The 21,214-nt window shown below is 41.3% G+C and overlaps 1 protein-coding gene across 7 annotated transcripts in view; it reads right to left on the minus strand.

Moving 5' to 3' along the window:
* rasal2 (RAS protein activator like 2) overlaps window positions 1-21,214 on the minus strand; it is a 150,474-nt gene that overhangs the window by 13,694 nt on the left and 115,566 nt on the right. For 5 of the 7 annotated variants that reach the window (XM_052128707.1, XM_052128706.1, XM_052128703.1 and 2 more), the window contains 11 exons: window positions 15,318-15,471; window positions 12,791-12,889; window positions 12,116-12,670; window positions 11,527-11,671; window positions 8,841-8,985; window positions 8,465-8,701; window positions 7,371-7,572; window positions 5,367-5,566; window positions 2,091-3,048; window positions 1,848-1,979; window positions 360-562 (listed from right to left, as the gene is read on the minus strand). In XM_052128707.1, coding sequence (XP_051984667.1) covers window positions 360-562; window positions 1,848-1,979; window positions 2,091-3,048; window positions 5,367-5,566; window positions 7,371-7,572; window positions 8,465-8,701; window positions 8,841-8,985; window positions 11,527-11,671; window positions 12,116-12,670; window positions 12,791-12,889; window positions 15,318-15,471 — 3,030 coding nt within the window. The remainder of the gene's footprint in view (window positions 1-359; window positions 563-1,847; window positions 1,980-2,090; window positions 3,049-5,366; window positions 5,567-7,370; window positions 7,573-8,464; window positions 8,702-8,840; window positions 8,986-11,526; window positions 11,672-12,115; window positions 12,671-12,790; window positions 12,890-15,317; window positions 15,472-21,214) is intronic. The other 2 variants (XM_052128705.1, XM_052128704.1) reach the window with 1 other exon arrangement.

Consider the following 21,214-nt stretch of genomic DNA (forward strand, 5'->3'; position numbering starts at 1 on the left):
TTGCGTAGTTTGATTAATTATGATTGTAAATTGTGTATAGAAATGAAATAATTAAATAATAATTGTATTTAGATCCCCTGTGAGCAAGCTGTGGCATTGAACACAAAACTCCATAAGATACAACCTGAGCCACAGCCGCCCCAAGACACTACTGAACAGAACACTAATATACTGTACAGGTAATAAGTAAATAAAAAAGAAACGTGTAAGCACAAGATTTAAAACATTTAAAGCCTTAGATGTTTTCTGTGCTAAAAGGATGGTTAGGATGGTTAAGTCCCAAATCCTTAAAGAATTGTTGCACTTTATGCTCTCCAATTTTGCTCATATTCACAAACAGCCTTTGTTCATCCACTCACCTGCAGATAATACTCTTCATCTGGCTGTCTTTCTCTTCTTGCTGTCTGCGCAGACAGTCCTCACTGTCCTCCAATCGAGCCTTGTATTCCAAGAGCAGCTTCTGCATCTGCTGCTCCTGTGCCAGCAGCCGTCCCTCATACTCCTCCAGTCGCTGACTAGACGCCCGCAGACGCTCCTTCAGCTTTGAGATCTCCTGTTCATACTTCAGAGGGGAAGGGCAAAAAAAAAAAAAATGGCTAAGACCTCTTACAGAGAGTATCTGTCACATATTTGAAGCCAGTTAAATAGTAGACACTTTTGCTTTGTGCTTGAATCCGTAAAAAATACACATATTAGTTACTGACTCTGAACAGTATCACAACAACCGTTTTGGTGGGAAAAATTGCATTCTGAATGTCACACCTTAAAACTAATTATAATAATAAATCATCCTAAAGAAAAGAATGCTCAAAAATCAAGATTTTCACATTGACTGGCAGTGTTTGATAGCCACACAAATGTACACCAAAACAAAATATGCTTAAAGGAATAGTTCACCAAAAATATAAATTCTCTCATCATTTACTCACCCTCATGCCATCCCAGATGTGTATGACCTTCTTTCATTTGCAGAACACAAATTAAGAATTTTGAAGCTCAAAAAAGCATATCAAGGCAGCATAAAAGTAATCCATATCACTCTAGTGGTTAAATCCATGTCTTCTGAAGTAATTTAAAAAGTGTGGGTGATAAACAGATTGATATTTAAGTCATTTTGTCCCTATAAATATCCACTTTCACTATCACTTTCGCATTCTTCTTCCTTTGTTTTTAGCAATTTGCATTCTTTGTGCTCATCGCCACCTACTGGTCGGGGCTGGTCAAAGGTGAAGATTTAGTAAAAAAAGGACTTAATATCGATCTGTTTCTCACCCACACCTATCATATCACTTCTGCAGACATGGATTTTAAACACTGAAGTCTTTTATGCTGACTTTATGTGCTTTTCTGAGCTTCAAAGTTCTGGCCACCATTCACTTGCATTGTATGGACCTACAGAGCTGAGATATTCTTCTAAAAATCTTCATTTATGTTCTGCATAAAATAAAAAGCCATCCAAATCTGGAATGGCAAAAGGGTTAGTAAATGATGAGAGAATTTTCAGTTTTGGGTGAACTATCTCTTTAAAATGTAAATTTTTATAATCAAGGGCTTCCTACAAACACTTACAAGGAAAAAGCAATCATGCTTGGGTCTCTTGGGATTACTGCTAGTTCAAACTGCCCCAACAAATACCAACAAACATTAAATTCCAATGGTTAAGTTTTGTTGGATCAGTGTTTTAACTCCTTTAATTAACATTTAATTAATGTTTGTTAGGGCAGAGTGAAAATTACAGTTGTTTCCAAACATTCTAAATGCAATAGCCAACTTTATGGTATCTGAAATATTAAAGTTTGTTCAGGAAGTGTGAACCAGCCTTGAGAGCAAGTCTTTTTATACAGTACCTTCTCTACATGTTTGCCATCCTCTTTGCTTTGACCTTCCTCTTCTTCATCCTCATACTGGCCATTATTCAGAACCCACGCTGCTGTTCTCTCCACTGGGGACATGGTGACCGATTCTACAGGGGACTGGACCTTATGAACACATGCAAACATAACATTACTTGGGGCTCAGCACTTCCTAAAAAAAATCTAACTCTATTGCCAGGTAATGCAAATGCACTTTTTCCTCATGTAGGCTTTTACCTGTTTGATACCTCGCCCTCCAGGTACCGAGCTGTTTCTGGAGCACATGGACTGCTGCTTGGGTCTGTCTCCACTGTGCTGCATTGGTTCAGTGTTGATGCTGCTGCTACTATGCAGGGAGGTGCTGTGAGGAAGAGATCTAGGGGTTCTCGCTCCCACATTCCCTCCTGCCAATCCTGCTTCACGACTCTGCTGCTCTACTTTCACAATATGTGCTGTCCCTGTGCTACTTTGCCTTGGCACTGCCACAACCTGTGCTCCAGAGTTCGAGTCTGCCAGGGGCGGGTGCCAGCGTGCTGTGAGAGGAGGAGTCTCCTGCCCTTGTATGCTTTTGTGGTTAAGTTCCTCCTCCACGCTGCTGATTGAGGGCATCCTGGCCCTGGGGGTGGCACACCGCCCTGATGTGCTGGGGCTGGCGCTATGAGAGCTGCCTGTGCTCAGGTTCTCTGAGCTAGAGTCTGGCTGCAGGAATTGGACAGAGTGTGTACACTGAGTCGAGTGCATGGATTGTGCATGCAGGTTGCTGAGGTGGTACACGGGGTTCTGGAATGAGAGCGGCTGTAGGCTGCGTTGCTGGCTAAGGGAAAGGTGGAGAGGACGGCGCACCTGGGGAGCACTCTGAGGCAAGTTGTCCCGTAGCTGGGGGACTTTTGGATGGATTGCAGTCTGGTACTGGTGTGGAGGAGGCAGAGGTCCGATGGATGCCTGAGAGCCCACCTGTCCTAACCTTTGTGGGGCTTCGTGGAGAGAGGTGGGTGCTGGATGGCCCTGTGGAAGGTAAGAGTCCTGGAGGTCCATTAAAGATATGCTGCGTCCATTAGGGAGGGGACTGTCTCGCTCCTCTTTGTCAGAGAAGCTCATGCTGTGCGCAGAGGACTGCTGGCCCAAAAAGGGATGCTTTCCTCTGGCTAAGGCCTCCATGTGCTCCTGGACAGGGGATTTGATGCTCCTAATTTCACTAAGGAATGAGATACACAAGAATGCAGAAATTAGGCTAATATCAGCTAGTAGTTATAAATGTTTTATACCTGTTGGCAGAATAAAATAATTAGACTTAGGGTTTTAGCATGCCATCTGCATTGATGCCTTGTTAAAGGGATAGTTCACCCAAAATGAAAATTCGGTCATCATCTACTCACCCTCATGTTGCTTGAACAAGTTGTTATTCACAAAAAATCTTGCCTTCCACCCTAGCTCTCAAATCGCATTCATGCTTTCACAGGATCAAACAAGGTTTGACCATTTCATTTTGGTCTTTTCCTTACACAAAGCTGCTGTATGGCTTCAGAAGACTTAGAATATGGTTTATGAGACTAAATGTTTTCATGATGCTTTCTGCTCGTCTACCACTGGTCTCCACCCACTTTCAAATATGATAAAGAACAGCTTGGACATTTGCCTACAGGCAAGGCTTTGGGGCCAGATGGTTTTGCTGCTGAAATTTTTAGATCTTATGCTACAGAACTGGCTCCACTTTTGTAAGAAGTTTATACGGACTCATTAAAGAAAGGAAAGCTTCCGCCAACCATGACACAATCCCGGATCAGATTCTTAAAAAGGACAAAGATCCAAGAGAGTGTAAGAGTTACCGTCCAATTTCCCTGATCCAGCTAGACGTAAAAACTTGGGTTAACCGATTAAGTTATGACATCTCTTATACATATAGTTCAGGTGGGGTTTATTTGGGTCTGTAGCTTTATTTGGAATGGTAAATGTCCCAGATTACATTTCAACAAGTTACATAGGCTGATTGACAAAGGTGGGCTAGGCCTACTAAAATTTTGTTTTATTATTATGCATTCAGTCTCAGACATTTGGCTGATTGGTCGCTCCCCACCTGAGAGAGCCCCTCCCTGGTTTCATATTGAACAGGAAGTCCTTACCCCTATTTCCCCATTACAAAGTCTTTCTATCAAACTATCCAGAGAAGTTAAGTCACACCCTGTTATCTCGCATTTGCACGTGGTTTGGACAAAAGTGTCCAGAGTGTTTAATTCAACATTTATTTAAATGTTGGCTGAACCCTAAATTATATATTAATTAAGTCCCCTTTTTGTTGGTCAGAGTGGATTGGGAGGGGGGTTTCTACACTTGGTGACCTACGTATATGAGAATGGAGTGCTGAGATCTTTTGAAAATTTGGTTCAACATTTTGAGATTCCTAGATCCCAGTTCTTTAGGTATTTACAGCAGCTCCACCTGTTCTGTACTAGTTTTGGGAGTAGTATACACCCTGGTAAAGTGGCAGATACTCTGGAAGTGGTGATTACTGCTTTTGGAAAAGGTCACAAAGTATCGGTGTATTACTCCTAGTTAATTCAGAGTCAGGGGGACGGAGATTTGTCTTCTCTCAAGAGATTATGGGAGAAAAATTTAAATATGGTATTGGAGGAGGAAGTGTGGGCTAGGATTCTAAAAAGCATCAAGTCTATATCTAGAGATGCAAGCATGATGCAATTTAAGATTTTACTGGACTACCTATAGATTGTATAGGTTGGGTCTTAAAGACACACCCACCTGCAGTTGGTACCTGCAGTTGGTGCCAACAGAAGACAGGACACAACACGTGTTTGTTCTTGATGTGTAAAGATCCAAGAATTTTTGTACTTTATGTGTGAGGTATTGGAGACTGAATTTTCATTTAGCCCCAGACTCTGTATCATTGATGATGGGATGAGTCTTAAAATTGGGGACAGATCTTTAAAAAGTTGGGTCCTAGCTGGAGTCATGATTGGTAGGAAAATCATCCTCAGGGCATGGAAGTCGGCTGGGGCACCCTCATTTAGGGAGTGGTGTGGGGAGATGGGTGGGTTTTTAGAGGGTTCTCAGAGAGGGGCTGTGGAGAGGGATTTGTAGTTTAGGTGGGTATGTATTTTATTGCTGTTGTCTGAATTAATATCTTGTTTTTTTATTAAATTATTTTATTTGTAATTACATTTTTTGATGCTCTAGTTGTTGGTGACCACAGGTGGGGGGTGGGGGGAATGTTCAGGGGGAGGGGGTTTAACGTGAATAACTGATTCCGTTTTTTATGTTGTGTTTGTAAGTTTTTATGTTTGGAATCAATAAAATTGTTAATAAAAAAAAAAAAAAAAAGAACAGCTTGGACATTTTATTGATTGCAAAAAATAAAATAAAATATCACATGTTGAGCAACATAAGGGTGAGAATATGACAGAATTAAAATGTTCAAATGTTTCAAATCGTAAATGATTAATTGCACTAGTGTTGCAATTTTTCTTAAAACTGTTTGTGAGGTTTCCTAGAATGTCCTACCTGTCTGCTGGGTCTTCAAATATTCTTTGCAGTCCTGAGGAAACACTTCCACTGATGTCGTGAGAGGAGCTATGGTCCTGGAAGCGCCTGAGTTGCTGCTGGATAGGGGTGGGGCTAGAGAGCGAGCGGGTGATATCGCCAAGGATACGTGGCAGGGGCCCCAATTTGGCCACTGTTGCCTGCAGGAAGGAATTGTCACCCTGGGTTGGAACGTTACCATGGTAACCAGATTATGGGACACATCCCGAGAGTTTGAGCCCGAGAGTTTGAGGGTGTAGATGGCAGATTGGTGTGTTGACAGGAGGGTTTTTGTTTGGTCGAAATATGAAGCACCATAATGCATTGGTGGCAGAACAGCATAACCATGGAGACACAGTGTGTCGGACAGGAAAGGGTAGAATGGAGAGTGGCATGTGTAAACAGTGGAGAAAACAAAAGGAAAATTCAAATTAGGGATAAATAAAAGAAAAACAAAGACATGCTTCTACAAATATCAAAAGCCATTCCAAAACAAACTGGTAAAAAATGGTCAAATGCAGTGCATGCACCATGTCAAAAGACAAATGAAGGTTATGCTTGAGACTAGATAAACGAAGGGTTAAGATGAAACAAAAACATTATGCCAGGGAGGTTTTAATTGCAGTCAAAAAAAAATCATGCAGGTGAGGCAAGAGTTAGAGGGAAGAGCATGTGGGAATGCAATGACATTGCACAGACTGTTTCAATTTAAACAGGGCTAAAACATTGAGGATTGCTTAACATAAGCATTGAGACAATGTCAAATAACACTGCAAACAAGTGCAAAGCCTTTTCTGTTACACACGTCTGTTTGACAGTAATGCAGGTCAGGTTGGCAATAACATTTACAATAAGCTACAAGATAGCATTCCTGACATAAAGCACACAGCTGAACATAACTAGATATTTGCACCAATACCTTTACAGTATAAATTTTGGTTCCTGATTTCAAAGTGGCTTGGCTGCCTGGGAACTAATCCTTAGGAAATTTTACTAACATAAATTCTATGTACTAGGCAGATGTGTTTATACCGAATAATCCTACACAGAAAACATTATTTGTTTAAATCGAAGATATGTACTAAAGCCCTTAAGTTTAATCTTAAATCAAGACTTTTAGCCAAAGGCAAGTTTCAATATAAAGACCAAAGTATACTTCAATTTTGAAATGTTTGCATACAGTCGAACGTGAGCCTGTCTAATTATACTCCATAATCCATAAAAACAGAGACGGAACGGACGATTTCTCTTCAGGAGTTTAGACCCATAAAGATGTCTTTATATTCCTTCAGACATGAGATATACAAATGCAGATATCTCCTGACCGCCTCACACATGTGCGCTTAACGTGCATATCCACTGTTGTTTTTACCTTCGTCTCCTATTATTTACCAGCGATTATGTCTTCTAGCGTTTCTTCGTGACAGCAATGGCTCAAATGTGAGATTTGCCACCTTGTGGATCCACTATATTTGAGCAATTGTTTGCAATTCTTGCAAATAATTCCAGGCACATGCGCATTCAAAGATGAGCGGTTAGAAAAATCGCTCTGCACGCATTCAGTGCTCAAGCACTCTGCTTGCGCACTGAATTTATTGATTGTTAAATATCTGCTTGATAACGAGATTTGCGTCACACGTCCTGTCTGACCGAAGTATACTTTGAGCTTAAGAGGTATTGTTGCAGCTCAGCGAGTATTGATGCTGACTACCACCTCTGGAGTCACGAGTTCAAATCCAGTGCGTGCTGAGTGACTACAGCCAGGTCCCCTACGCAACCAAATTGGCCCGGTTGCTAGGTAGGATAGAGAATCATGGTGTAATCTCCTCATGGTCGCTATAATTTGGTTCTCGCGTTCGCTCAGCAAGCCATGTCTCAGACCCGGATTGAGGCGAGTCACCATGAGGACATAGAACACACTGGGAATTGTTCAATCCAAATTGGGGAGAAAAGGGGAGAATTGTTTTTTATTATTGATTTCAATACCTTGTCCAGTTGAGACACCACCTCCCACAATAGCGCGTGCAGCACTGATAGCTCGCGGCCCAGGTCAATGTAGCCCTCAAAGCCTGGGGTGTTGGAGATGGTCTCGAGGTTAGAGATCTCCAGCAAGAAACGAGTCATACCAGCCCACTCGTGCTCCAGAAAGTCATTCATGAAGGCCATGTACTCCTCTTTGTTCCCAAATCTTATGTAACAAAGAATGAGAAATGCATGAGAAATTCTGAAGTACTAAATTGCTCTAAGCAGACAGAAACTAAAGTTGACAATGTTTGAAAAACCACAAGCATATAAAAGTATGTAGGGAGAAGACTTTCATACAGTGGGGGATAAAAGTCCACTTGCTACCTTTCTACTTTTGGTTCAAATTTCTTCTATTATACATTGTTCAAATTCAATACCGTTTCCCCCACATAACAAATTATATAATAACTTATCAGCATAATATTATGATAATAACTCTAGAGTTATCAGATTTGTTTTTCTTTATCAAGCTGTGACAATTTGCAATTTTTCCCCAAAAAACTGTTGTTTTGATACTGTTCAGAATCAGCTACTAATATGTGTATTTTTTTGTTTTTTAATAAAAATAAAGTATTCATTAATTGTTACAAACAAACATTGCAATTGTGCTACGCTGGTATCAGAGGGTTGAAGCACAAAGCAAAAGTGTCTACTATTTAATTGGCTCCAAATAGGTGATAGATATTCTCTGTAAGAGGGTTTCACTCACTAGAGTGAAAAGTTGAACTGAAAAATGTACATGAATTCAGAATATCTTAATATTTGGTAATTCCCAAATTTTCTGTCACAAATTTACTTAATTGACTAGTGACCTAGAAATAGTGCAGAATCTTGAATATTTCTTATTTATTTACATCATAAAGTTTGTTTGATCAAACTATTTCCAGGTTTAAAAATCGATTCTGAATTACAGATGTTCAATGTAGATTTATTTGAACCCCATTGTATATTGTACATCTTATTTAAATCCTAAAACCACTTGGAAGTTAATATTTTGTGTTTGATTTGGTACATTATAAACATTGTGCATGGTATGAGAAGTGATCTTGACATACTTGGCAAAGTTAGCAAGATTCTGGATGACTTTGGCGATGAGGGTGAGTGTTCGCGAGGTGCGGTCGTCTGGATATTCCTGCATGAGACTGAAGAGGGATGGGGACATGATGGCAGGACAGAGGAAACGCAGGAAGAGTGATGCGCTAATAAGACGCTGACTGATGTCCTGCTTCCCTCGAGCATGACACTGCTGCTTCCATGATGCAAATACCTCCTTCAGCTCCCGGGGAAAAACACTGACCAGGGCACAGCAGGAAGTTAGGATGGAACTGAAGCAATTGCAAGCATGAGCACACTTAGGCATATGAATAAAACCAAAAGGACTGCGAAGGATGATGTGTTCTGGGTGTGTAAAACTTTTGCTAGTGTATTTACCAGTAAGAGTTGATGATCTTGCAGAAGGCCAGCTCACAGCACATCTTCAGGTTACTCTGGTGTTCTTGCAGCTCACTGTTGGAGCACTTAGATGGATCCACTTCACAATTCTCATCAGACTCATACAGCGCTTTAATAAATTCTCCTACAAAATAGAGCGCACACATACAGAATGTTTATTTGGTCTTCATTAGTAGGGATGGGAAATGTAAGGGATGTAACAATTCTGGTTCAGATTCTATTTAAAGTTTTTTTTGTGTTAAAACCGAAACATTATGCCACAAATGCTGTATATTGAGCTTTATCAAATCAAATCAAATCACTTTATTGTCACACGACTATATACACAAGTGCAACTGTAGGTGAAAGTCTTGTGTGCAGTTCCGAGCAACATAGCAGTCATGACAGTGACGAGACATATACCAATTTACAATAAACAACCTATTTACACAACACAATTTACAAATCAAATGTACAGTAAACAATACACACAATTTAGAATGCACATACAATAAAAAATAAAAAGTATATATATAAAAATATATATATATATATATGCTGTAGATCTATTTTGGAGAATATAATTATTACAGTCCAGTGTGAGATAATAGATTAATAAAGTGCAGTGCTGGTGTATATTGATCATGAGAGATCAAGTGTTCAGAAGTCTGATTGCTTGGGGGAAGAAACTGTCATGAATGTATGTATTGAACCCATAATAATACTTTAAAGGTGCTGTGTGCATTTGAGCTGTTCTGGAATTAAAACTATTCTTTGAATTAGACATGCACCTTAATGAAGGTTAATACATTCTCCTATCCCAGCTTAATATTCAAAGACAACTTTAAAGGTGCTGTAAGCTATTTTTTTATGGAAAGTATGCCAAAAATGTTCCTACTCCCTTAAAGATATTAATGAAATAAGTGTCCTGAGATATCTCACTGATCTTTACCAGTCAATCATTCTGCTCATTCTCAAAGTGTTGTTTTTGAATGTTGAATTTGACAGCCACAGGAACAAACAATGCTGCTCTTTTGCTTGGGTTTGGTCTCAAAATTATCTTTTTGCAGGATTTTGGTATGAGGGGGCATGGTGAATTAAACTGCTCAGTCTCGTGAAAGCTTCAGAATGCTAAAATCACTTACAGCACCCTTAAAGTAAGCCCTCCCAGCAACAGAGTTAGTGGTGGGACTATCTGTTTGTTCGATCTGTAGCAGGAGGGGGGCATATTTGGAAGACTGTTTGAAAACAAAGTTTAATTTTGCGATTCCGTTCGGTGGCACAGAAATTTCAGACATACGCTTTAAAGATAGTGATTTTTAACGACATCATGAACAATTTTACTAGTAATTTAAAAGTAGAAGGTTTGGAAAATGTCTAGGTTACTGTTGTCCACCACAGCAAACAAAGAGCTGCTCGGAATCATCTAGAGCACAGTGTGCGGTCCAAAATATGTGCGCAAAGCACGCACCGGACACGACAATGATAAGGCTGGGTCTGCCTTCTCCTGGGAGAGTCGCTTGCAGGTTCACTGTCTAGCCCTGAAGGGGGGCTTTAGGACGTACAGCGATGACGTGAGCGTCTGCTGGACCGGGCTCCAGGCAAATGTCACTGAGCTGTGACTGTAGGTGTTTGGCATCAGACACCCATGGGAATGGCGTGAGTGGTTTCCCTGCCGGCCCTCCACCAGGGGATGGAGTGGTTTAGAGGCCAGCTCCGTAGTGGCCATCTCGCTCTCTGCAGGGAGCTCTACGCTGGGGCCGAGAACTGGGCAATCCCGATGGAAGAAGGCGCGGCAGGCGGCTGAAGTGGCTTTCCCCCGGAGGAATGAAAGCCGCGATCGTAATGCTGCCATGGTCATGTTCTCGCAATGAGAACATGAACCATTCGTAAATGCTACCTCAGTGTGATCGCAGCCCAGACACGCGAGGCAGCGCCCATGACCGTCAGAAGCGGAGAGATATCTGCTGCATCCAGGAACTACACAAATGCGGAAAGGCATATTTAAAAAGACGCATCTTTAAAAAGATGTTCAATGCCAATGTGTTACTCTTTTAGAGAAAATACTCTTTTAGAGGGTGTTTGCTCTTTTAGAAGCGCTGTTGAATCACCCAGGGGAGCAGACTACACTGGCATGCAGAGAAGAGAAAACCCCCGGCAACGCGCTGTAAGATCCAATAGCAAAAGCTCTGTAGCTTGCTGAACACACAACCCCTCTGCTCCGAAGAAAAAATCTGACTAAACAGATGCATTATTCTCTCTTTTTATACCCATATGTTGTGGGGAGGGACATGCAAATTCTGTTTGCCAATTCTCATTGGCCTTTTTTAAAGCTCAGTGGCAACTGAGGCTCTAAAGAGAGACCCCTAGTGTCACTTCACCGACACAACGTCGAATGAGTGACAGAAGGGGAACAAATCTCATCACTACCATCAGCAGCCTGTTGTTAAATGATTGTTAAATTTCTGTCATTGTCAAAATAAAAGACAGATTTAAACAGAACAAACCAGAAACTGTTTTATAAAAATTATTGTAAAATTGGCATTTTTACACTTTTACCTAAATCTGACCTCATTAAAAGTGTTCCAGAACATTAATGGAATTAACCATGATGAAAACAGTTCAGTCGGTTCTACATAAGTTCTGAATATTTATTGTAATATCCCACAATAAACACGTTATTTACCTAGTGCATCATGTAGGTACTTCTGTCCCACCACTTTTAGGTATTCTTCTATGGCTTTGGTGGCTAGCGTATTCTCCCTAAAGATCAGCACATCATGGTCAGCACAGCGATCCACCTCTGACATCACTAGATCCGTCAGGAAGTCCTGATTGAGACAGTTTAGATCAAGTTTTAGAGACCTATTCAACCTTAAGCACTCTATTTAAATCACAACATAAAGCCAAATTCTTTGACTTAAAAAGACTTGATAAATTAATAGTTTAAGGGATAGTTCACCCAAAAATGAATCATCATACGTATACTTTCAGGTTGTCAGAAACATATGACTTTATTTGTTCCATGGAACAAAAAAGGTGTTGGGCATAATTCACCTGTTTTAATACAATGAAAACAAATGGTGACTGAGGCTGTTTATCCCTAACATTTTACCTCATCTCATTTTGTGTTCCACAGAAGAAAGAAAATCATTTTTAGAACATGATTAGGTTTGGAACAACATAAGGGTCAGTGAAGATGACAGAATTTTCCTTTTTGAGTGAACTACCACTTTGAGTGGAAAAGGTTCCTGCGAGTACTACTGGCATTGTACCTTTGCCCTTCCTGTGCTCTGCAGAATGTGAATTAGCGCACTTGCCACCTCCTCTTTGTTCTTCACACTAATGATGGGCTCCAGCACAGAGCACAACATGGTATAGTTATTGGTCACAAACTCGGCAAACTCCTTGTACTGCTCCATGGGCAGGATGGAGATGGTTTGGAAACGAGATTTGATGCGGATTGAGGGGCCTCCACCTTTGGTTTTGCTGGTCGTGGGAGTGCTGACAGGATACCATTTCTCCACAAACTGCCTTCCCATCACTCCCTGCATGGGGATATTCACCAAACCTACATAGTTGTTCTTGTCTTTTTTCTTCTTCTTATCCACATCACGGTAGATGTGCACAGTGATGCTCTTGACCGAAGGAAGGCTGGAGAACTCAAAGTACTCCCCCCAGAACAGGCTGTCAGAGCGGGTTTTACTGGTGGTGCGAGCAAACAGCACGTCATCCAGACACAACTCACAGAAATACTTCTTTTTCGGGGGAAAGTCTTTAGCTTCGATGATCCAAAGGCGAAGGACATTATCAGCCCGCCGACAGTTGTCCTGGTGATGGAATGGGAATGATTAATCACAACAGCTCATTTTAAGTACAAAACAAGCATACAATTGAGCGAGTTTGACTTTTGGACTCATGCAAAGATATATTAAACATCTGACAGTCACCTTATTAGGCTGCACAGTTCTCTTGAGGTTCTCCATCCATTTGTCTCGTTCAGCGGCCGAGGAACAGCTAAAACACTTACTTCCACCCGAGTATGTCACCTGAATGATGATGAGGGAGGAATACAGCAATTTACATAATTTATTTAACCTACAGGATAGAGCTTACAAATTATTTAACACTTAAAAAAGTACTGTAGCAGTACAATGGCTTTGAGATGGCAACAAAATGTAATTCAATTATGGTACCATGGTAATATAAACCATGATATCTTCTGATTTGCATGTCCATGTACTCTGGTATTTCAGTGGTACTATATGGTTTGACCATGGTACATAATATTGCATTACCAAAATGGTAGTGTCCAAAAACGGTACATTCTTTTTCCATGACATATATTTTTATGGTAATACTTTTTGTAAGAGAGAAAATAGAATGCTGCCTCATCTTTACACATACTCAATAGGTAACATTCTAATCACGGAAAGGAATTAAGTTAAGCTCAATTGACAGCATTTGTGGCATAATGTTGATTACCAAAAGTAAGGCACTTACAATGGGAGTGAATCTGGACCATTTTTGTAGGGTTTAAAAAAGGCAGAAATGTGATGTGATATAAATTCATAAAAGACTGTGATATATATATATATATATTTTTCTCCCCATTCCCACCATTTTGGAATGTCCGATTCCCAATGCGCTCTAAATCTTCATGGTGCACTTGCAAAGTGACTCGTCTCAATTCGGGTGGCGGAGGATAAATCTCAGCTGCCTCTGCGTCTGAGACGTCAATCTGTGCATCTTATCATGTAGCTTGTTGAGCACGTTACCGCGGAGACATAGCATGTGTGGAGGCCCACGCTATTCTCCATGACATCCACGCACAACTCACCACGTGCCCCCACGAGAGCGAGAACCACACATTATAGTGACCACGAGGAGGTAACCCCATATGGCTCTACCCTTCCTAGCAATCAGGCCAATTTAGTTGCTTAGGAGACCTGGCTGGAGTCACTCAGCACACCCTGGATTTGAACTCGCGACTCCAGGGATGGTAGTCAGCGTCAATACTCGCTGAGCTACCCAGGCCCCCGACAACACCACATCCTTGAGTAATCAAGCAAAATTGCTCATTTGGTACTAGAAAATCACTTGCAATTATATCAGACACAGTTGAAAGCTATTTGGTTCTTTAAATGAAGCTTAACATTGTCTTTGTTTTTGAGTTGCCACAGTATGCAATAGACTGGCATGTCTTAAGGTCAATATTAGGTCAAAAATGGTAAAAAAGAAACAGCTTCCTCTAGAAACTTGTCTTTCAATAATTGTTTTGAGGAATAAAGGCTATACAATGCTTGAAACAGTCAAAAAAAATACTTCATACAAAGGTGTACACTACAGTCTTCAAAGACAAAGGACAACTGGCTCTAACAAGGACAGAAAGAGATGTGGAAGTCTCTAGTTTGAGAAATAGATGCCTCACATATCCTCAATTGACAGCTTCATTGAATTCTACCTGCTCAACACTAGTTTCATGTACAACAGTAAAGAGAAGACTCAGGGGTACAAAAAGACACTTTTGAAACAGAAAATCAAAAAGAAAAGGTTAGAGTGGGCAAAGAAACAGACATTGGACAACAGATAATTGGAAAAGAGTGTTATGGATCTTAGCCTCATTGAGCTTTTGTGGAATCAACTAGAATGCAAGGTGCATAAGACGTGCCCGACAAGACAGTCACAGACAGTGCTACAGGAAGCGTGGGGTGAAATGTCACCTGAGTATCTGGACAAACTGACAGCTAGAATGCCAAGGATCTGCAAAGCTGTCATTGCTGCACGTGGAGGATTTTTTGATGAGAACTCTTTGAAGTAGTTTAAGAAGTTAAATTGTTAAATTAGTCAAATTGTAATAGTAATGTTTCATATTATTAATGTCCTGACTATATATTGTGAATATTTATTATTTTTTTTTAAATAAAAGGAAGAACAAGTCAAGTTTTTTGTTGTGTAATGCCACAAATGGTTTTTGTTAAGCTTAACTTGTACTGAACCCAGAATATTCCATTAAGTAATATTTGACCAGCATTTTAACTAGTGGTCAAAAATTGCCAACATAATGAAGATATAAATACACTGGAATCGTATGGATTATTTTTATGATGCTAAATGTAATTTTTGGAGCTTCAAAAAGTTGGCACCCATTCAATTGCATTTTATGGACCTACAGAGCTGAAATATTCTTTTAAAATCTTCATTTGTGTTCTGCTGAAGAAAGCAAGTCATACAAATCTGGGATGGGATGAGGGTGTGAAAATAATGAGAGAATTTAAATGTTTGGGTGAACTATTCCTTTAACAATGCTGCCACTACACCCCTAGGTGTCAGTATAAATCCAAGTCAAAGTGCTTAAAAAAATTACTGATTATAATGGCTGAACTTTAGTCTGGCTCACTAACACAAATTATAACCCATTTTGGAAAACTCCATAGAACTAAAATGAACATCAAAAGATTAAGTTGGACTGTGTACCTCAAAGCAAAATTTCTGTCCTAGTATGCTGCTGTGTAGGGGTTTGATGTAGACATCCTCCTCCACACTCAGATCGAGAGCTTCAGCAGCACTGCCTGGACTCAGCAAAGACTCATGGGAACACGACTCCTTCAGTTTAGGCAGGGCTCGTGACCTATGACAACACACACACAAAAAGCAGACATTTATAAATTATAGCAGATTTTACCTCAGTTACCCAAAAATGAGACATTGGATTAAACCAGATTAGCATCATTTAGCAATAATTACATCCTCAGCTCCAATTCTGGTATTTCATTGTCCTTACTGGGTACACAATGTCCTCAGCTGCAAGATTAGTAAAATGCAGTTTTGCCTATGCTGAAAGAGATTCAATATACAAAAGTCAATACATTCTAAAAAAAGCCTGTCCTGCTCTGAATTCCTTTCAGCTAAGAAAAAAACCAAGCGATGAATACAAAGTAAGGCCACAAGGAGGCAGCAAAAACAGAGTGAGGCAGTTTCAGCACAGCATATGAACAACATGATTGCTAAAAACACCGGGTATTCCTTTAGCATAGTTAAAACAAAATTTTTAACATCAACTGAAATGTAAAAAACGAATTCTACAATCTCCAGAGAGTTTATACCTACGAAAAACAACTAAAGATCCAATTGAAGGAGTATCCCCAGAGCATATTAGTATATTACTGCATCCCTGAAGATAGACCGAAGATAGTGCAGCAACTTAAAACAAGTATGATGTTTTTTCACATCCTTCTACATTGCAGGTATGGCACAACTCTGCTGTAGCTCAGGTGAGGTTGTAGAGAAGGGCAGCAAAGTCAAACTTGATGGTGATAAACAAGAAAGAAGGCTGGCCAATCCAAATTCCCCATGAGAATGTTACCATGGGGACAGCCCTATGAGGAGTCCAGGAGCAGACTACACAAACATCTCAAACACTTCCACACACATCTCACACCTGCCCCACTGCCACAGCTGCACAACAGCCACACCTTGGCATTTCTCACGTGGTTAATTATGTGTTTATCATGACAAATTCCGCATTTTGTTATATGTGTTGAGTATCTTTCAATTCCAACATAAGACAAGAGGACCAGAGCAAACAAAAGAACAATCATCACATAACTTTTGTTTTGTTTCTTAACAAACATATATAAGACAAGTCCATGGTCCTGTTTTGTCTAGACTGCAAGCGTGTCATAGTTACATCTATAATGGCCATTTGCACAAATAGAGTAAACCCACACAAAGTTTCAGTTCAGTTGGAGAGCAGGTTGGTCAGGAACATCCAGAGGCTAGAGCACGTTCACAAATCTGTATTCTGTATTTTTTAGAAATATCTGGGTGCTTCTGATCACATGGACATTTTTTTGAATCAATGCCAAATACGTAATATAATCCGTTGCAGATTGTTTTACATCTCCTTCCAGGAAGCAAATCAGAAAGCAATTAAATGTTTAGGCTTCACAACCTGAACCCAAAATCCTTTCATGTCAAATACTTGACTTGATAAATTCTAAATACATCGGCTCTAAATTAAATCATCAACAGATTTTACACAATAATTTGTAGGACCTAGAGTAGAATATCAATTGGTATTATACAGTAGTATTACATGCTATTATATGTTATTATAAGTGAGATTATACAGATGTTATAAAAAATATATTTGAATTTATTACGAAGGCACATTTTGAATTTCTGAGGCATTTGTGTCACTTTTGGAGGCATTTTTGCCTGAAGACTTCATAATTTCTGGCACTGCATCCATCATCCATCCATCCAACCAGTATCTTTTTCCCTCTCCTTTTTCAGAAGTGAAGTACTCTGAATGGGACAGCTGATGCAGAAACTGTGAAGAATAAAAGGCTCACTTCCAGCTTTCGATATGTTTCACCTGCGCTGACTCGGACAGCTCAGCATATCAGTGCACAATCAGCCCATATCCGGACACAGCTCTCCCACATTATCCCGGAAATCTGATCACTCCACTGGGACTCGACAGGCACAACATGGACTGCAGTGCCACATTCAAGCTCTTTACCGTCAAGGCTTCCAAATCCACTATGAATACAGGGCTAGTATTTTCATTCAGACCACATAGGAAGAGGTGATTGTGCCACAGCATAGATCAATTACTTCAAAGCCTCTAATGCACTATTTACATGTTGTTTTCAACTAGAATTTCAAATGTGTTCCCGGTTTCTACAGCTGGCTATATAGTTAAGATAAAAAAACAGAAAACTAGCCTTATCCGGAGAGAGTTTTAGATTTTTAAATTGTAATGTGCTACAGACCAAAAAGTAATTAGATTGCAGTAACTAATTACTTTCTAATCAGATTACACCTAACACTGCCATCAGGAGGTTAAGTGTAAGTCAGTAAGTGTGTATGCAGTTTCTTAAAGCTAATGCGGAAGGCAAGATTTTCAGTGAATAATTCCTTAAAAATCTAGTCTGTTCCTAACACAAAGCTTCAGAAGACTGTTTTTGGACTACTTTTATCATACGTTTGTCCTTGGCACTCCACAAAAGGAAAAAATAACAGGTTTTGATTGAAAGTAGGTACAGTATATAATGACAGAACCCCATCACACACAAACTCCTTTCAAGCATTGCTGTATGAGCAATTTTACTCAATTCTAAAATAAACAGATGCACTCAATCCACATGGAGCCACGTGAGAAATCAGCCTAATAGGAAAAAAAACATCTTTATTAAGGGAATATTTCATCCAAAAATGAAAATTCTCTCATCATTTACTCACCCTCATGCCATCCCATGAGAGTATGACTTACTTTCTTCTGAAAACACAAACAAAGATTTTTAGAAGAATGTCTCTGTTCTGTAGGTCCACACAATGCATGTGAATGGTGACACCAAAACTTTGAAGCTCCAAAAAGCACATAAATGCAGCATAACAAAATATGACCAGTGGTTAAATCCATGTCTTTAGAAGCGATCCAACTGATTTTGGATGAGAACAGACCAAAACATACCTCCTTTTCACATTAAACCTTGACATCAGCAGTCTTCTTGGTAATCATTATTTCAAGCTCAGTAACATATTTCAAGCCATCTAGTGCTCTGTGCAAGCATCAAGCACTAGGTAATGTAATCAAGCTTGAAATCATGATCATGCCAAGAGACTGCAATGCCAAAATTTGCAGTAAAAAAGGAGTTACATTTTGGATTGTTCTCACCCAAACCCGATCAGATCACTTTAGAAGTCATGGATTAAACCACAGGAGTCGTATGGTTTACTTAAAGTTTGGAACATTAAAGTTTTTGTCACCATTATCTTGCAGTGGATGGACCCACAGAGCCAAGTTATTCTTTTAAAATTTTTTGTTTGTGTTCTTCAGAAGAAAGAAAGTCATTCACAACTGGGATGGCATGAGGGTGAGAAAATATGAGAGAAATTTAAGTTTTGGGTGAACTATTCCTACTATTCATCTGTAGTCTAACCACAGCAGCTGTGTCCAGTAGAGTGCAGCATTATATAATGCAAATCCACCAGAAACAACCAAAAACACAACCAAAGCCCATTTACACTAGATAGATTTGGCAGATGCTTTTATCCACTGCGTTCAAACTATTCTTTTTGTCAGTAAATGTATTCCCTGGGCATTGAACCTATGACCTTGGTGTAGCTAGCACAATGCTTTACCAAGGACTACAGTAAAACATACAGACTCTTCCAGCCTCAAATAACACAAACAGTGGAAACACAACTGCTGGTTCGTCATCACAGGTAACCAGCACTAATTCACCCCTCAGGCCTGTGAGACATTAATTGTACAGTAATAAATCAAGAGTGACTTTCCCTAATGCTATTAACAGCCCTGCTTAACCATTAATCCTTCAGCTGAAGCAAGATTTACGGTACTTACACACCCAAGTGCGACATGGCATGAATTTAAATCAAGAGACAAATCTAACAAATCAAATCAAAAGAAAAAAAGAAAACAAAAAGCCACCGCCCACGTGACTAGATGTCGACCGATATATCAGATTTTCTGATTAATTGGGGCTGATAGTTGCCTTTATTTAACTATTGGCTATCTGATAAAATCAACTCCCATAGTTATTTTTGGTTTCATTTCTCCGTTGCTGGCGCTGGAGCATTCTCTTACGAGAGGTTCTCTCGTATTGCGTAAGCTAGCTTACGCTACGGGAAAGATTAATCTTTTCTGAGATACTGAAGCCAAAAAATTATCCTTAATTTTTGTATCCATTGTCAACGCAGTGCGGCAGCTGCAGACCTTGAGCGGGCTAGCTAGCGAGCTCATAGGTTGCTCTGTGGCAACTGCTGCAGCCTATAGACGAGCTTGGGCGAACTCGCATCCAATGAGAGGCGTCCGCGCGCTCACTGCATCAAAGCCCGCCAAAATGGGCGTGACTAGAGTGCATATAAGCGTAGTTCGTAGGCTGGAACCCTGATTTTCATCTCTTCAGCAAAGCTCTTCCCATCGCTGACCTGGAAGCCGCGTCGCCGTTCGAGGGGCATCAAGCAAGCGTGGACAGCGCTAGAAGAAGCCGGCCGTCTCAGCCACCTTCAGCCATCCTGCGAGCTCGCCATCCGACGGCGTATCCTTTTATTCAGCAAGCTAGTTCTCACGAACTATTCACAAAAAGTACTGGCGTCTTTTTCAAGATGCCTCGCTCCACTTGCGCCTCATGTCGCGCCCTTCTCAGCACAGGAGACCGCCACATCATCTGCGCTCTCTGCCTGGGACTGGGGCACGCAGAGCTCGCCCTCACTGAGGGCGGATGCGATTCTGCGAGGAGCTACCGATGTCGACCCTGCGGGCTCGACTTCGAGCGATCAAAGCAGAAACCGCCAGCGCCTTACCTTCAGTCAGCGCAGGAAGAAGCGCCGCTCACAAAGGCTGCCGGAAACTGTGGTTGAAGCGACTGCCTCGCCGAGCCTCTCCCTCGAGCATCGCTTTCACCCTCCCGCCCCGGGACGCGCAGTTGCCGCCGGCGGCCGCACTGCTGCCATCTCGGATGGCGAGGCGGAGGATAAGGGCCGCTGTTCCATCATGGCTTCGGACAGCGAGAGTGGTCAGGCTCCCAAGCCTCCTCCTCGGCCCAGGAATCCAGCAGGACCGCGCCGAGTCGAAGGGGAGTTAACACGCCTCCTCACACAGGCCGTCGACTGCCTCGGGCTCGAGTGGTCACCGCCCCCTGAGCAGGCACCCAACAGACTCGACGGCTGCTTTCTTCAAAGCCATCGCCGCTCTACACCCGAGGCCCGGGCCGCTCCCTTCCTGCTGGAATTACATACGGAGCTTGCAAAGTCGTGGAACGCTCCTTTTTCAGCCAGGACCCGTTCCCACGTCTCCACCTCTCTCGCGTCGGTGGACGGCGCCACTGAGAGAGGCTACTCCTCCATCCCCCCGGTCGAGGACTCGGTAGCAGCACACTTTTGTCCGCCCTCCGCGAGATGGCGTTCCAAGCCTGTGCTCCCGTCTAAAGGTGCGTACACACTGCCAGCGACATCGCGCGCAACAGCGACTCAATACCATTCATTTTCAATGCGAGCACAGCGACTTCCGGCGACACGAGCTGTCGCGACCGTTGGCACTAGATGTGGGCGTGTCCAGCGACGCGACAAAGTTGAGAAAAGTTCAACTTTGGAGCGACTAACGGAAGCGACAGCCAATAGGAGAGACGACGGGAGAGCTCACGTGTCCCTTCTCTCTCTATCAAGACAGATGAAAGGCTAATTCTTGCTGTTAGAAATTTCCCAGTGCTCTATGATATGTCTCTTCCCACGTACAAGGACATTTTTAAGAAAAATACTGCGTGGAAAGTTGTATCTGAGATCGCGGGGATTTTATGGACCCAGAAAGACCGGCATTTGCATTTTCGCCGGAGATAAACAGC

This window comes from Xyrauchen texanus, chromosome 6 (genome assembly GCF_025860055.1).
Source record: "Xyrauchen texanus isolate HMW12.3.18 chromosome 6, RBS_HiC_50CHRs, whole genome shotgun sequence".
In the NCBI taxonomy this organism is placed as follows: domain Eukaryota; kingdom Metazoa; phylum Chordata; class Actinopteri; order Cypriniformes; family Catostomidae; genus Xyrauchen; species Xyrauchen texanus.